General features: G+C 44.2%; 1 protein-coding gene across 1 annotated transcript; it reads right to left on the bottom strand.

Moving 5' to 3' along the window:
- Window positions 1–13638: 13638 nt before the first annotated feature.
- On the bottom strand, window positions 13639–17844 carry PTTG1 (PTTG1 regulator of sister chromatid separation, securin). Its single transcript, XM_066560241.1, has 6 exons — window positions 17715–17844; window positions 16873–16975; window positions 16396–16574; window positions 15623–15701; window positions 14728–14877; window positions 13639–13791 (listed from the first exon to the last, which is right to left on the bottom strand). Exons 2-6 carry the CDS (start codon window positions 16952–16954, stop codon window positions 13712–13714), a joined length of 570 nt encoding a protein of 189 aa, XP_066416338.1. The 5' UTR covers window positions 16955–16975; window positions 17715–17844; the 3' UTR covers window positions 13639–13711.
- Between the last annotated feature and the right edge of the window lie 19 nt (window positions 17845–17863).

Here is a 17863-nt window from a genome sequence, read left to right as displayed (position 1 = left end):
CCCTTCTTTCCTTGGCCAGGATATCTGATAACTGTGCCCAGGGCAGATGCTGGAGGTGACAGATGTGCTGTCTCCAGCAGGGTGGGAACTGCTCAGCTGAACTAATTCCTGATAAATGGAGTGGAAAAGCACGAGCTCAAAATGACTGGTTAATTAGTATGTTTCAGAAATAATCTAAACACCCAAAATAGGAAGATATAAAAAACAACAAACAGGAGAGAGTGGATGACCATTTCTTATTCCTTCCTAATTTACGTATTTTTAATGACTCAAGAGTACTGGCAATGTTTCTTCTGTTGAAAGTATGCAGATACTTACAGAATTTATCACTACATAACTACTATACTATGTTACCAACAGAAAAATGGTCTGAGTAAGCACTTAAAAAACAAACAGGCAGACATCAATTAATCACATATTTATAACCCTCCCATTATTTAAAAAAAGGAATGTCATCATCACCTAGCAAGGAATTTACTTGGAGAAAAACAGTGTAATAAACAACTGCAAAGCTAGTAATCCATTAGGAGCCAGAGATTTCTTCAAACAAGTTTTTTATACAAACACGTAAAATACATTAAGTTCCTGTATTTATATTGTAACTATACTGTAGTTATTGAAAATAAAGTATTCTAAAGAGCAAACAACCTTTCAATACACGTGTGGTTTGTGTCAATACTAAGGCACTGAAATAAACGAGTGTAATATCAGAACAATGGAAGAGCCGGAGCAGAGCGGCACTGCCCTCAGCTCAGCGGCACCTGCCAGTCTGAGAGCAGTGAGCTGTGCCCTTAGCCCTGCTCCATTGCCATGGGATGGCTCAGCCCAGGGGCTGTGAGCTCTGCTGCCAGGCCCCAAACCAGGCCATGACCCACTGTGTTTACAACATGACAAACTGGGAGTTGGTTTCTGGAAGCTTCCAGGACTGCCTGCAGGTGCATGTGAAATGGTCCAAGATTTGGTCCCTTTTGGGGCATGTGAAATGGTCCAAGATTTTTGTTTCGTTTGCATCCATTACCAAAGGCTGAGGAATGCTCCCCTACAGCCAGCCAGATACAGTCACCTCCTGGTCAAAATTTTACATCTTGCTCCCTAAACTCATCAGATCTCATTTTAAAGAAAATAATTTAGGTTGTTATTTAGATTCAACACGATCACATCCAGAATATTTAGGCAAGTATGTCGTCTACAACTAAAGATTCCATTAATAACTTAAGATCACTAGAGTTGCCAACAAGGACCTGGATACCCAGTGTGTATTAAAGGTTTAAAAACAGCTTTGAATCAATTTTTTCAGGCTTCTCCTTGATGAAACCCCCAAGACCATCCCAGGCACTCACTGATATATTTGAAACCTCTGTCTTGCAAAAGAGTCCCCCCCTGGAACCCTGGGCCCTTGTCCTGCTATGCTGGCAATCCTCAAACTTCCCCTCCCAAAGAACTCCAGGCCCTGCTTACCCAACAACTGTCTGAAGTCCTGACCCCAAAGCACATTAAATGGAGTCCAGGTATTTGAAAAGCTGCAGAAGAGAGAGCAGCTGGATTTGTTCATGAAATTAGGAAATAGATTCAACAACGATAAACAAAGTCTATTTCAAGCATGAAAACTGATGTTCATCCTCTATTTTGGGAAAAGATGGATAATGTGTTCATTTTGACTGAGAAAAATGCATTTTAAAAACACCAGAAAATTTTATCAAAATAATTCACATTTTCATCACCATTTCCCACAGAAAAACAGTCATTTCAACATTCTCCCAGATGAAGATGAAATGCAACAAAGTTATGGCAATTAGTATTTTTAATCCACTAGCCAAAAGGAAGAAATCATCAGAAAAATGTCATTTGGTTAAATCTGGAATAATTTTTAAAAATTATTTTCTGAAAATAAAATACATACATTTGAGATACATTACATAATATATTTTGGCCTAAAACAAAAAATTATTCTTCTTTTGCCATTATTATTTTTGCATGTGAGAAATTAAAAAAATGCAAATAGGTTTTTTTTAAAGAAAAAAATTAAATTTTAATTCTCAAAATGTTAAAATAAATTTACTTTTTTACTTTTTCTTATTTACCCAAGACTATTTGCTGCAATCAGGTGAGCTTTGTAAATAATTTCAGCTCAGTTAAAGCTGTATTTTTCAGTAAGCAAAGTAATCAGAAAAATTAAAGAGCAACTGCCTGTGTCTAATCACTCTAGCGAAGGGAGGGGAGCTGCCTTATCCTGCAAACCCCAGGAACCCTTCCCTGCACCAACCCAACAGGGAATTTGTTGGAAATTCCACCACTGAAGAGTGGAGATTTCTCCATCCTTTTTTTCCATGCTGCAAAGCAAATTTGGATGCTTAGATAAGCCAGAAGCACATACAAAAAATAAAAATAAACCATTTCAAAAAAGTAAAGAATTTATGCGAAAGAAAACCAAGGACAGCTAGTCAAACTCTTCGGCTACAACCAAACATTGTAGTTTCTAAATCAGTAGCATTTGATAAAAAGAAAAAAATACATACATCAATTAACTCACATCCTCTCCCTATTTAAAGAGTCGTTATTAAGTGGGTTAAGATAGAGACTTAAAAAAAAATGAATATATATGAATCACAATTTCAGGAAAATATTAATGCATATAACGATACCACTACCCCTTATTTCTGAATTCCACTGCATTTGGAATAAAGTCACAACAGCCACAACAGTCACAACATTAGAAGGACAAGAGAAAAAATTCCTGCATGGTGAAGAGAAGCACTAGAAAATGTGCAGATTCCCTGACACAACAGTATTTAAAAGTCATTCAGAATTTCTCATTGCTTTAGCATAAATATAACTCAAAATTACTTCAAAGACTTGATATTCATTATGTTGCATTTACAGAATGTAAACCCATCAAAGCCGACAGAACTGTCCTGGTTCAAAACTGGAGGAATTGAGGAAGAAGTTGACATTTTGATTCAATCTTTAATGTGCAAATTACCTTTCACATATACAAAGTGTACTGGCACTCAGGCAGAAGACAAACATGTAATAAATCAGCTTACGTTTTTTTCGGCTCTTACTCACAGTGGAATTCCCAAAATTCATTTTATTTTATCTTTTTCCCACTCTTCAGCTTTTTTTCTTCCATTTTCCTCCTCTTCAATCAGCACAGGTTTGCATTTCTCATTTTCTAGTCTACACTTTGTTGTCTACAATGGAAAGGCAGACAGACGGACAGACAGCAGGGACAGAGGCACTGCCAGCCCAAGGTAACCTCCTTGGACTCCCACGCTCTGCAGGATCTGATTCTCTCTCAAAAACATTTTAACTTTATAAAGGGAAGGGAATCAAAACTGATTTGCATATGGGTTCATTCCATCTCTGCAGCTCACATGTTCATAGCTCTGGAAAGTCCCTCTCTGATTCCCGAGCTGATAAGGAGCCAGGGAGGTAGCGCGGCCCGGCAGAGGTGAGACCTGTTTTGCTGACCTTGCAAGAGGGGCACACTGAAGCACTCCATTATTCACCGTGCTCAGAGGGCTCAGCTGGGACAGCCGGGTGCTGTTTATCCTTTAGGTTTCAAGGCTCAGAGCATGCAGCAGGGGTGAAGACTCAAGTCAGAGAAACCCCCACTCCTGCACAGGAGGAAGCTCTGGTCAGGCGCTCGATACTTCGGCTTCCTGTCTGTACACTACGCGGTCTCATCTGGGGAAATCCTGAAAACATTATCAGATGCCTGATAAGCTCTTTAGCTTTCAAGTACATAGTGATTCAGTTTCGGTCAAAACCTCATTTGAATACAGTTTTAAAGTCTAAATAAAAAGTGAGACCCTAAAGGAGAAGGCATTAGACTTGCAGCCTAACAGCTGTGCATCCAAAACAATGTGGCTGATGTTTGATACCAGAATAAACAAATCTATGTTTCCATATCTGCACCAAGATGGTCAGAGCATGTGTTCAGGTTATTAAGAAGGAGTGGAATGAGATATCTGGTTAATTACCACTTTTATTTATCCACAAACACAGCAGAAGCAGCAGCACGGATTCCTACTCCATTCCAACGTTGCTTACCATTGACATGAGGCAGATTGTCTCTGAGAAAGTAAGGTTGCTTAAAACTCCAAAGCCCACCCCTCCCATGGGCTTTTCTGGCAAAGCTAGCCAGTGACAAGACTTGTTTTGCTCCACGTAGACTCCTATTTGCCAGGCATCAGACAGATTTTTTCCAAACCCCATTCACAGACTCAGAACAGGTTGACAGCATTTAACCCTGTAGATTTAGCCCTGGAAGAGTAAACCTCCACCACCTCCAACATTTTCCAGTTCACATGGGTATTGTGTGAGGACTCCCCCACAGGAAACCACACCCTCTCCACTGGTTGTCTTCATCCCAGTCAGGCCAGGGGACTTTTCTAGGATACATTCCAGGAGGTTCTCCTTCACACACAACTCCTAAAGACAAAGAAATGCACTCCATCTATGAGTCTGGAAGCAGCTGGGAGCATTTTCCCATGTACTGCATGTCTGCAAGCAGAGAGAGCTCAGCAGCACAGAAAAGCTGTATCAAACACTCTCCATGACAGCTCTGATGTTTTCTGCTGCACTCGCCCCAAGGGTTACCACAAAGGCATGCACAGGTATTTACCAGCTACCTTGGAGAAGAGGAAAACTTGAAAGATATTTATTGTTAATAACCACATTCCTCTTAGTGAGTACAGAAGTTCAGGCTGTCCATACTCAGGGTAGAAATATCTTTTGTTTCATCCCAAGATCTGGTTTACAGATCTTCAACTAGGCTAATACACAGGTTACAATCCACTAGAGCAGGGGTTTCAGACACAAAACCACTCACCATTTTAATATCCACATAACAACAGAGATCCTAAAAGAATGTGAAACTGGGATTTTGCTTTTCAGCAGCATGAAGGATCTGATGGGCTAAAAAATATCATTGTCTGAGCTCTCAGATGCTGCCCTGGGTCACAACTGTACATAGAGAAGCCAAGGCTCCAGTAAGACTTATTGATAAGGATGCGTAAATGGATTTGAATGAGTCATTGCACAGGAAGAGAGGAACAGTGAAATCTCAGGCTGGGATTCATCTGTGTTTGCAGTGCTCACTTGTACAACTTTGAAAATGCCTCCTCACTCTCTCTCCAGTCTCAGATTTAAAAACTTCTTTGTAAAAGACACTGAACTAAATTAATACATTCCCTGCTGAGCAGTATGTCCTTGCTGGTTCTTTAAGTAAAGATAATTCAGGTTTCCTGTGTCCCAGAAGGTGTGTGTCATTTTGTGCATGTGTCACAGCTGGATAATCTCAAGCAGAGAGCAGCTGAACAGAACCCAAGTCCCTTGGTGAGAGCAGCACTTTCCTCAGCCCTCAGCACATCCTCCAAGCAAAAGCAGGAAAGTGAACAGCAAAGCCAAAACATTTACAGAGGCCTTTAGAGGGCAAGGATGACAGGACAGGCTCTTCACTTTGCTTGTGAAACAAATGCAGGGACCAACAGGGGGGCAAGGTAAAGAAAGTTACTACAGCGTGGAAGGGACTGGCAGCATGCTGTGAGCTGCTCCTGACAGCTGACAGTCAGGACATTTCTTATCATCTTAGCATCTCATCTGGAAAGTTTTGAAGTTAATTTCTTTTTTGACAAGAAGTCTAGATCTCAGCCTAATTGAGTGGCTGGAATCTCTTGAGGAAAGATTGTGTTAAACCAAACAAGGTAACACTACAGCCCTGAGTGCAGCACTCTCAGAACCACATGCATGGTGATGCAGTGCATTTTAAGGACACTAAATCACAGCCCAGGTGCCAGAGCACCTGATAATTCCAGCTTCTCTGCTCTCTTTACTGCTGCTCACTGTGTTCCTTATCAACAGAAGAAGCTGCCTTCCTTCCTTCACTGAGGGAGAAGGTCCTCCCAGAAGGAAGGATCTCTCCAAGGGTAGTTAAAATCTTTACAGAAGAATAAAACATGCAGGCATCAGAGATAAATCATGTCCTGTATATAAAATATCTTCCACAAAAATACAGCCTTCAGAAAGCAGAGTAGACATACAGTCATTTCATGCATGTTTTCATAAATCTTTCATCCCTGCTTAGAGTATTTCTTTGTGACAGGCAGTGAGGTATGAGTTATGAATTCCAACAGAAGCTGGAGCTTAGTCCCACTGAAAACTACAGCAAAATCCTCATTACTTTTGAAGAAACTGGAATTTCTCCTTCAATACTCTTAAAAGCAACTTTCATTTTGTTTCCCCTGAGAGGTTAGTGCTGTGGGTCTTTAGCTATACAGAGCCTTATACACATACATATATTATTCTTTACTTTTGTGCATCTGCTTGTCTGGTTTCTTTAAGCTGAATTGACTTACAAATTTTATGAGCTCTCCCTCTGATTTCTGTCTCATTGCTTTAACCCCTAATACATTGAAGAGAGCTTGAGCTGACAGAGAAACTGAGGAAATGCTTTATAAATCATGCACCTTTCATGGAGCACTTGGCAAATTTACAAAGGCTATGGTCATATCACGAGCCAGGTAGGATTTGATTAGCCATTTCACCACCCACTGTGACAGGCATATAAATTAGGACACTGTGCTCCTACCTCTTATGCAAGCATTGAAGAGCTGTCAGGCATGCCTGGGTAGCAGAAAGGAGAGGGGATGGTAGAAATGGCTCTTCTGTGTGCTCCTGATCACCTGTGCAGCCTCCAGAAGCCAGAGCTCTGCTCACAGACAGGGCTCACAAAAGAGAGAGGAACATGCCAAGACAGGAGAGCTGCAGCACCCTCCATGAGATGTTTTTCTAAACTGGGAAATGTTCCCAGTAGGAAATGCCTGCAGAGATTCATACAGAGGCATTAACCTTCCCCCTAGAGCCTGTTTGTGTACATGAGTGCATGTACATGCACATATTTCTTATCCTAAGAGAAGATTTTTGCTCCACAGTGGCACAGAGGGCCGGGCTGTTGCCAGAACAGCCCACAGCCCCTGCAGCTTTGCCCTGTGTCCCTCCTGACAGCCTGATTGCTTGTCCCCGGGCCTTAAAACCTGTCAGAGTTGTTCTACTCGGGTTTATCATTCCCTTAATTATTTTCCTGCGACTGGCTTTAACATCTGTGAAAACAAGAGTCTGAGAGCGAGTGCAACACAGCCAGACCCCACACAAACCACAGGGCACCCAGAGATCTGCTCCCAACCCTACATCCTGGCCCCCATCTCCTCTCGTGCCTCCCTCCCTGGGACAAGTCCTCAGGCTGCCTGCACCCTGCCCTTGAGACAAACAGTGCTCCCTGAGATGAATGCAGCATTTAAACAGGTAAAAATATTCCCCTGTCAGCCAGCTCAAGGGAAAAGAAAACGAGGCAAAGTAGCACCAGGCAGCCCAGTACAATTTCTCTCACAAGCTTCAGAAACAGCTTCACTCTGCAGTCAGAAGTCAGAAAACAGGAAGGTTTCAAGTGAGTTACTAAGGCAGGAAGTGAGTCAGCCCTGAGCAGGAGGGACAGCAAACAGAAACCCCTTCACCACAGACAGGCAGGCACAGACAGGGAGCCAGGCACCAGCACCAGAGTGAGGAGCCTGAGAGCAGAACACATCAGCAGGCAGGAACAGAAAGGAAAAGAGACTCCTCTTCTCCAACCACAGCCCAAAGGAGGGAAGATTTTATCCCTCCAGAGGACTGTCTGCTAACCAGTCTTCCTTCTTGCAGCCCTAACCACGAAGGCACCAGCCCATCCCCTCCCAGCCCTGCCCAGGCACACCAAGGCCTCCTGTGCAGCCCTGCTCAGGAGCAGTTAAAGGAGTCTCCAGAACAGCTCAGCTGTGAGTGGGATTGCAAGTCCCCTGGAGCATCAGAAATCTGAATCCTGGCCTCTCACACACTCATTTAGGTACTTTCTGTTGGAAATAGAAACACCAACACTTCCTCCTCAGCTGCCATCCCACTCTGCCTGCGTTTCATACGAGACAAAATTGCTCTGGAAATGGTCCCATCAGCCTCCACAGGATAAGGAGGCCAAGGAGCATCTTAGCTTAGGGGTGGAGAGGACTCTAGCTGCTTGCCTAGGAACAGATGTTCATCAGAGAATTCATCTACAGCAAACAGAAGAGCCACAAGCCACCAGTGCCACCCCATCTCAGCAGGAGCTATTATGCCATATTATAGCAGCAGTTCTGAGGATCTGCATTTTGGGGATAGGTACAAAAGAGGCTCCAGTCCTTTTTTAAGTGAACCTCCAGGCATAAAAATTACATCCAGAAATAGAACCTAGGTAGGGAAGTCACACAGGCGGAGTTAAAATTAAACTCTATATACTGGACAGCATTCCCCATCACATAAAAATGTTGCACTCCTGGATGCAGTGCCAGGAACAATATTTGGGCCTTAAGCCTGGACAGTCACACAAGCACTGAAACCCTACATGGATAACAAACCCCCACCAACTTTTGCAGATTCCAAAAGTGGGTAGAATACTTAAAGAATTAGCTGTTCCACACATGATGCATTTGGTTCCTATGTGTTGTCCTCGGTTTCAAACTTGTTGTTGAAGATATTAGGAGAACAAATGATGTTTTGCTCTCTGTATTAATCAGAAAACTAGGATGCTAATTCCAACTGAAAAAAAAAAAAATGGAGAAGGACAGACAGAATTGGCTGGGTTCCAGCACTAGAAAAGGCCCTTGCCTGTCAGCTTTTCCTGATAATAATCTTCTCTAAAGCAATCAAATCACTGTAGCAAAAGACTTAATCACAGCATGGTCACATACACCATGTGGGGAAACCAAGACACAACTGAAGAATAAGATGAGCTCCCTCAAAGCAACTAGATCTCAATGCAAAGCATTTCCAGATCCTTCCTAGTTTCAAAAGAAACTCAGACTAAGGCATGGGAAACTATGCACAGAAGAAAGAACTTCAGGAGGAGGTTTTTAATCCTTGAAGGAAGCTGTTAAGAACTTGTTATCTGAACAAAATAAGGCTGGAGCAAGACTGGGTAGAAGGTAAAAAGTAAAATCCAGAACCTAGTTGCAACTTGCAAGTTTTGAATATCTTCCAGTGCAATAATCATTCCTAGAAAAGTGCTGTGCTGTTGGAATAAATATTTCCACAGGAATGTTCCCACTCTCATTTTCATTTTGGCTTTTTTTTTTCCTCACACATGCTTTGAGAGGTCAGCACCCTCTTAGAACCAGGAGGCATTGCATTTACAAAATGAAGTTTTGTAAACTACTTTACATAGCAAGGTTTTTTAAGTCAGCTTTGCAATTAGAATTCTTGGTTTCATAAAAGGGGACCCTTTAACTGACAATTTTAAATATCTTAAAAAAAATGTATAAGCTCCTTTACAAAATCCAGGAGAACATAATAAGCTCTACTCCCAGCAAAGCAACACACAGCTGCTAAAAACAGCTCTCAAAGGTTGTGTATCATTTAAGATGGAATGTGATGGACAAGGACTAAACAACACCTAAACAGCCTCAGGAAGAAAACAGTACAGACAAAACTTTCAAGCTGAGAAAAAGTTCAGAAAAAAGTATTGTTTGCTACTGGATATGTTTAGGTGAACAGAACTTGATACATTCCCTAAAAATAAGCAGAATTCATCAAAGAGAATCACAACTTATTTCTGCTGCCTGAAGTTTTCACAAGCAGCAGGTACCAGAAAACCAATTGTGGTTAAATGCATTTTTAAAAGTAGATTGCCATCATGCTGGCTGAAGTGCAAAATCCTCTGAACTAATAAATCCAACAGCACCTTATATTTGATTAAAGAACCTGATGATAGGTGAGTTAAACATGATGTTAATTTATTGATTCTTGAAGCTGGAATGATTTTGGTCACCTGGCCTTACAGAAAACTGAAGCCAAATAATAGCTGATTCATGCTTGGTTTTCTCTGCTTTTTGTTCTCATTCCAAAACTGAGTCATAGAGACGTTGAAGAACAGGCAAAGAAAACACCCCTGTTTTGGAATCAGATGTTCCCAGATGGGGACATTCCGGCACAGAGGGCGCTGCGACCTGCCCTGAGCACAGCCTGTCGCTGTCACACACGATGGCTCAGCAGCACAGGGGGCCAGCTCTGTGTCCCTGCCCAGCACAGCTGCCCTGAGCCCAGCCTGTCGCTGTCACACACGGTAGCACACGGAGCCAGCTGTGTCCCTGCCCAGCACAGCTGCCCGGAGCCCAGCCTGTCGCTGTCACACACGGAGCCAGCTCTGTGTCCCTGCCCAGCACAGCTGCCCTGAGCCCAGCCTGTCGCTGTCACACACGGAGCCAGCTCTGTGTCCCTGCCCAGCACAGCTGCCCTGAGCCCAGCCTGTCCCTTCGGAAGGGACACCGGCCGCGATACCCACCCACCCCACGGGCTGGGGGAGCTGCAGAGCTCCTCCGTTTGCCGTGCCGAGCTGAGGGCTGCCGGGGCCCTGCGGTCGGGATTGCCCTGAAACAGCCCCAGGAACAGCCCCTGCTGCAGGGCCAGGAGCACATTTGGGCCGTGTCTCTGCGGACAGCGCAGCAGAGAGCAAAGAGGGGAAGGTTTGCACTGCCAGCCCCGGCTCAGCCCGACTCGCTGCACTGGGGGACGGCTCCTCTCCTCCACACCTTTCCCGGGGCACATGCACGCCGCAGCTGGGAAAACACTCCGGGAAAAGGGAATATTTCCAGGGGTTTTTCCTAAAACCCACTCACATCCAGCAGATGGCTATTTACAGAAGACCAATACAGCATCTTGCTTAGATGTCAGAAGAAATTTGAGCAGCAGTGGAGAAAAAAAGTAAAGTAACAAACGGGGAGAGGCCCGCTCAGTGACTGTGCAGCCACCGCCCTGGCCCCGCTCACAGGGAAAGCTCTGCTTGCGTTTTCCAGAGAGGCTCAGGCTTTGCCTTGCGCGAAGACAAGGCTGTGCATGCCGCATCCAGGAGAGCTCTGTGTCTCGCTGGGATCCGTGTTACACACGGATTGCTGTGGCCCCAGAAAGAGGTGGCCTGAGGCTGCAGCGCCCGCGGCAGCCGACCCCGCCCGGCTCTCCCGTGTCCCCGGTTCCAGCGAGTACCGCGGGGCTGTCCCGCGTCCCCGGCCTCCCCGCAGCCGGGGCTCCCTCTCGCGGCCCCGCTCGCAGTCACGGCTGCTGCGGCCGCACAACGCCGCCTGCCAGGGCCTCATCGTTCCCCCCGCATCCCCTCTGCCACCCACGGGTCCCTCCCTCCTAACAGGGAGAAAATGCTCCAGGGAAGAGGCAGCAGTACTGCTTAGTTACACTCACCCTGCAGGGACTTCGTGCAGGCAGCAATAAAGCAGAAATAGTGTATTCTGGGGCACATTAACAGTTTTAAGAGCTATGAAGTTTTGTGTGGAAGAAGCCATGGGTTTTGTGCAGAAGCTACGAGATTCATGGCTTTGCTAACCCTAGAGAGACCAGTTGCCTGCAGGCTTCTCATTTCTGTTCTTTTTAAACAATGGAAGATAGAGTGCCTGGCTGATGGACTGCTCCCTGTAGTCACAGGGTAAAGGCACTCTGAATACCTTCGTGCCCACTCGTATCCTCCATCTCCCACTAATGAGGCGATGAAGCCATCACAGCCACCTACACCGTGTGCGAGGTACCAAAGGCATGCAGCACCACGGCAGCGATTTCAGGCTGCAGGAGGAGCAGCTCTAACAAGGCTGTTACCATGGTGCCACCCACTGCCAGAACTCTGCACACAGGATGGATTGTCTGATGTGCACTGAAGTTACTGAGCCTGCTAAGAGACTCTTCATGTGCATCTCCAAACTCTCCTTACAGAAGTTCAGGTAAGGGCTTCAAGAGAGTCTCACAGGAAGAGCACAGTTCTTTTGCAGAGTGATAACCCACTGAAAAAGACCCTACTCTGTGCATTCCATTACAATCCTGAACTGCCAATTATGTACCCATGAGGTCTATTAAAGGCTGCCACTACACAAGCATTCATTTTCATTACAGCCATGCATTTACAATCCCCAATATCTCAGATCTTTGCAGGAAGCATAAACTGATCAAGCAAGTAAACCCAAACATTAGAAACAGTTTTTAGTAAGATCACTGTTGTGGAACTAAGTACTCAAACAACATTTTGAGCTCAAGTTGCTCAAGTCAGTTATCTTGATAAAATCCCAAGAGAAAATATAACTTAGTAATTATGAAGAGCTGTGTGGGTCATCACAACATTAAAGCAGTAAAAGAAGTTGATTGTTTTTAGCCACCAGTAGAAGTCAGTGTTAACACCTACCTGAAGCAATACAAAATTCCCAGTGCTCCTGTGCCAGCACTTCATGGGCTGACACCCAGCAGGTAAGGCCAGCTCTGAGGCCATGAGCTTACATTTTCCAAAGAGAAGACAGTACCTTGTGACTGATGGGAACCTTGGAGTCACCAAGAGCAGGAAATTCCACCCACAGATGGAGTCTCACCACAGCTTTGTCCCAGGAATGTGCATTTCCCTTTAATCTCAGTCAGAGTTGAAAAGTAAATGAGGAAAATAAAAGCCAGCTGAAACAAGTGGAACTTTCCAATGAATGTTCATAAAATTAAGCTTTGTAAAAGCAAAAGTGTCAACCTGCATTAGTCAGAAATCCTAATGAAAGCAAAAAGCCCGAGATGAGTTTCACTGTAGCAAACAATTTACTTAATCCTACCACTACCATCTTCTTTTCTACACCACATCCCTATGCAGACAGACCACCAATATTCCCAAGCCTGACTTACCCCATCTTTCTGCAAACCCATTCCACCAGCCCCACAAATAACAAGTATTTTAGCTCCAAGATTAAAGTCTATCAGTACCAAGAGGCCTGTGAATCTGAAATGATTTAATCATTACCTTTGTAAACACTATGCAAATACTTGTTCAGTTCACTATGAAATTCTGCAAGCATGTTTTAAATTTTTTAATGTGCATGTGTATACACACATGTGGACATGGTACAAAAGGCTTATTTATTTGACTGTACAAAAAGATCTAGGTTCTTGATCATAGTGAGTATTTCAAAGTAACAAAAAAAATCTCATTTCACCCTGATAAACTTCCATAACACAAACGAAGTACTAGTGCCACTCTCCCAGTGTGGTGTCTAGACATACAGTTACTACCTAAATTCATGTTAAAGTCATAGCCATACTGTGACTCATACCTCTGCTCTCTGGGGCCTCACACACCAATGTCTTCTTACCTGTGTGCTGCCTACCAACAGGCCATGTGATGGCACTGTGTAACCACATTCAGTGCCTCAGTTACAGGCACTTTTCTGCAATAAGCATCTACAGCTGCATAAGAACCCAACACACACCACCTCAGCTGCTGTGAAGGGCAAACAGGTTCAAAGTGAAAACATCAGAAGAATAACAGCTCTAGTGCTTGCTTTACACTAGATACACAAATTGGTTCAAACCATTGCATGTTTGATGGATCAAGAAGGACTTCAACCTGTCACACACACTCCAACCTGCAGGTACCAGCTCCTAGATGAGGTGACAACAGTGCTTCAGAGCCTTGCTTAGGAGTTATCCAGGCTCTGCTTTACCTGCTTGTCAGAATCTCCTCCTCGAAGCTCTATTTTGCTACCTACATGTTGGGCTCACTGTAGGAAAAGTAAAAGTACAATATAGGAAAAGTAAAAGTACAATAGTATATAGGTTAAACTAGCCTTTATTTAAATACAGAACTATATGAAATTGGACCTCAAAAGAAATTTCAGAGCACACATTAGTCATCATATAGTGGAGGTGGCATGTCAATGATCTCATCCAGGGTAGCAAGGAAGTCAGCAGTTGATTGTAGCAAGTCTGAAATTTAGAAATAAATCAAATCAGTTTCTCAAACTCAGAATGCATACAAACATAAGCTAGCTCCCAGCAGCTCTGCATAAACCTGTTGAATAAGCAAGGGAAATATTGCTTCATTGTATAAGTCAATGCCACCAAACTGATCAGTTTGCAATGCACCACAAAAGATTGCTCAGTGCTTTTCACTGGGTAGAGTTAATTTTCCTCACAGCCACTGGTATGGGCTGTGTTTTGCATTTGTGCTGGAAGCACAAATGTTGATAACTCAGGGATGTTTTAGTTGTGTGAGCACTGCTCAGCAACAGTCAAGGCATTTTCTGCTCCCCACCCCACCAGTGAGGAGGAGGCTGGGAGTGCTCAAGCACCTGGAAGGGAGCACAGCCAGAACAGCTGATCCCAAGGGGCCCAGGGGATATCCCAGACCATATGGTGCCATGCTCAGCAGACAAAGCTAGGGGGAGAAGAAAGGAGAGACATTTGGAGTTAGGGCACTTGTCTTCCCAAGCCACCATTGCATGAGATGAAGCCTTGCTGTTGTGAGGATATTGAAGGGAACTGAATTCCTTGTCTTGCTTTTTTTAAATGCATGGCTTTTGCTTTAGTTATCAAAACTACTTTTATCTCAAAGCATGAGGTTTTTTCACATTCTCTCTTCTGATTTCTTCCCCATCCCACAGCAGGGGAGCAAGTTGTGTGGTGCTTGGCTGCAGCTGGGTTAAGCCACAAGTCAGTGACACCACTCTGAGACAATTGCCTGACCTGGCAGCCTTGGCCAGGTACACTGAGCTTGGCTACACAGCAGAAGCTGTTTGACACTGGTGCACTGCTCTGGTGGCTCAGACAGCAGCAGCAATTCACTGCTGCAGCCAGCTGGCTTTTTGCTCTAACCACTGATGAGCATTGTGTGTACTGAAAGTCTGCAAAGTTTCCACTTACTGGATTCCCATGAAATCTCTTCAGTCTTCACTGGGGAAGAAGCCATGTTCACACATCTGTCATATGTCCTCTCAAATACCATGAGGGGAACACCACACAGGTTGATATTGCTGAGTTTGTATTCTTCAGGAAGAGCAAAACTCTCAAAGTCTGTTTAAGAAAGACTGTTAAGTGTGCAGTAGCCTGGGAAGCTGCAAACTCTTCTAGACTACATTAAATAGGAGCCAATCTAAAACACCACAACAGTCTCCTCTTATGGAGTATTTACTTGCAGTTACACCTTTCAGTTGTGCATGAAATCCCATACACCAACCCTGATGGAAACACTAGGCTGCCTAATGGAACTGCTAATGTACAGCAGTTAGTAACTTCAGCAAGCAAAGCATGTACAGTTCATCAACACAGCAGTCTTTGGCACAGTAGTTTGCACACATGAAGAGGAAAGTTAAGGACACACTTTGAAGGACTGAGAATGAAATGGGCTGGCCTAAGAACAACTTTAGAAGTTTCATCTTCAACTCTTATATCCTAGAGCAGAAGGAATCTCTTCAGTTACAAATCTTGGCACACTTTTCTGTATTCCTTCAAATAGTCTATTAGCTATTAGCTACTAGTCACTATTTAATGAACTAAGCTACTACCTGGCTATGTTTCCTGTCACCACAATAAGACTCAGAATAACACATCTGAGGCAGAGCCATTACTGTTAGAAACACCACCTCATTCCTGGTTAAGTACTTCAGAAGCAGAAAGCAGCCTTTGTGTTTCAGAAAAGACTCAGGAGAAATGCAGTGCTGGCTTGTGTGCCACAGTAGCTTGGACAAATTCTCACAACAGTGCCACCACTCATTAAAGCCTTATTGCTAATTTGAATGATTACATCAATAGTTCTTACCTTGAGGATCCAAAGGAAACATATTTTCTATTTCTGGCCAATCTTCTTCAGCCACTGTATGGCAGCTTTCTAATCCAGTCTTGTTGTTAGGCATAAAAAGAGGAAGTAACATTATTTGAGCTGCTGTAGAATATCTGTAGTGGCTTTCTTGTGCTGTTCAGGTCTACAGACAAGCATACCTGTCATACTTTTCTCACTCAGGCCTAAATTCTAATGCCTTCCACACAAATAAGATGAAGATGGGCAAATGTTTCAGCTGAGTTTATGCAGTGCAGTACTCTATGTGACTGCACTAGAACAGGTAACTCTTAAGATGTAATTAAGACAAACTCAGACTATTTTCTCTAGAACCATCTACATAGGTGCCCTGCTTTTAGGCAGGATAGAGTTCTTTTTCTTCCTAGCAATTCATATGAGCCCATGTTTTGGATTCATGATGAAATGTATATAATAGGTCTTTCAGCTATTGCCAAGCAGTGTTTGCACAGTCCAGGCCTCCTCTGCTCCTCACAACCCCAGCAGTGAGGAGGCTGGGGGAGCACAGCCAGGACAGCTGACCCAGCTGGGATAGCCCATATTGAGCATCCATGGCATCTCAGCAAGGAAAACTGGTGGGAAAGCAGGGCTACCACTGCTCTGGGACTGGCAAGGCATTAGTCAACTGGCAGCAAGGAATTGGTTTTGTTTTTCTTTTAGATTTTTCATTACCAGCAAATCACAGCAGGTAAATTATGGATTTCCCCTCCTCCCCAGCATAAGTGTGTTGTACTCACTTTGTTCACAGTGCAAGGCTGATTTTTCTGTTTTAGCTTATCCATCTTGCTCATGACTCCTTCAGTTTTATTCACATTTCCAAGAGCCTTTCTGACAGAGCAAGTTGTGACTGGAGAAGTACTGATTGCTTTTTTAGGAAGTGGAGTGTTAACTTGTTTTCTTTCAGCTAAGACTTTTGCTGGAATGGGGGGGAAGAAAAAAAGCAATCAGCAACCCTAAAGTTTGCCTAAGTAAGTGGACATGCTGGCAAAGTAGCTATCATGGAAATTACTTTTCACTATCTATAACTCATAAGCCACACTTATGACAAAAGCACAGAGTTATCTTCAATTTTATACCAACTGATGAGCTTGGAAGAATGGGTTGGGTAAGTGGATTTATGAATAGAAAACTATTACCATTAAAAGCACTAAAAAAAATATGTGATTTATGCCCTTCACTTGATCCCTTACTGGCTCAGGGCAGCAAATACGCACAAGATCCTGAAGGGAGCTTCAGCTGACTCTTGGGAGCATGAAGTTCACTGTTCTCCTGATCAACAAAGATCAGAGTTGCCATCTTCAGATGGATGAGGCTACCCTGTAGAGTCCAGAGAGGAAAAAGGGAAAGAAAGCATTTTTTATCATTTGTCTCATCACAACACACTTTTTAAGCAAGCCCCATTAAAAATAACAGAGCTGTCACATACTGGTCTCTGGACAAGGGAACAAACCCCTACTTCCCACCGTTATACAGCAGGCCAGCTAAAACCCCTCAGGTCTGAAGGCACTTTTAGTGCTCGTTGCTGCCATTACGCAGGTGAACATGCAATCCCTCATTACAGAGGAGTGCAGGAAAATTCAGAATCACAGTTAGTGAGGCTGGAACAGATCTCTAAATAATCGAATCCAACCTAAACACCACCATAGCACCAAGTGCCGCATCCAGCCTTTCCTTAAAGGCCTCCAGAGACAGTGACTCCACCACCCCCCGGGCAGCCCTTTCTAATGTGTAACCACCCTTTCTGTCTGGAATTCTTCCTAATGGCCAGCTTAAATCCCCCCCAGCACAGCTTGATGCCATTTCCTTTTGTCCGGCTGCTGGTTGTCTGAGAGAAAATACCGATCTCCACCTGGCTGAACGTGCTTTCAGGTGATTATAGGGAGCGATAAAGCCCCCCTGAGCCTCCTCTTCTCCAGGCTGAGCATGGCCCCCGCCCCTCCTCATCACAGCTGCGCCCCAAACCCTTCCCAGCCTTACTGCTTTTCTCTGTACAGCCTGAAGCACAAAGCCCGATGCAAAGTCCCAGTCCGGCCCTACCCCCGAACCCTCAGCTCACCCAGAAAGCGACAGCACAGGAAAGCCCAGAGCTACAAAAGCTGAGCGGCTCTCAAACACCTCAGTGCACCCTGACGGCCAACGGCGCCGGTTTTTAAACCGGCCCCGAGCCGCCCATTGGCCGCTTCGACCCACGCGCGGCAGCCGATT

The sequence above is a fragment of the Molothrus aeneus genome, chromosome 15, assembly GCF_037042795.1.
Source record: "Molothrus aeneus isolate 106 chromosome 15, BPBGC_Maene_1.0, whole genome shotgun sequence".
Lineage (NCBI taxonomy): Eukaryota > Metazoa > Chordata > Aves > Passeriformes > Icteridae > Molothrus > Molothrus aeneus.
The sequence above is the reverse complement of the archived record's forward strand: the minus strand, read 5'-3'. Positions and strand labels throughout refer to the sequence as shown.

Excerpts from the sequence above, each read along its gene's own strand:
- PTTG1 (XM_066560241.1), bottom strand. The coding sequence starts at position 16,954 with ATGGCAACTCTGATCTTTGTTGATCAGGAGAACAGTGAACTTCATGCT. Across the intron at positions 15,702-16,395 it reads AGCCTTGCACTGTGAACAAA|ACTGGATTAGAAAGCTGCCA; the intron begins GTGAGTACAACA and ends CCTAACAACAAG. Across the intron at positions 14,878-15,622 it reads GTTTCCTTTGGATCCTCAAG|ACTTTGAGAGTTTTGCTCTT; the intron begins GTAAGAACTATT and ends TTTCTTAAACAG.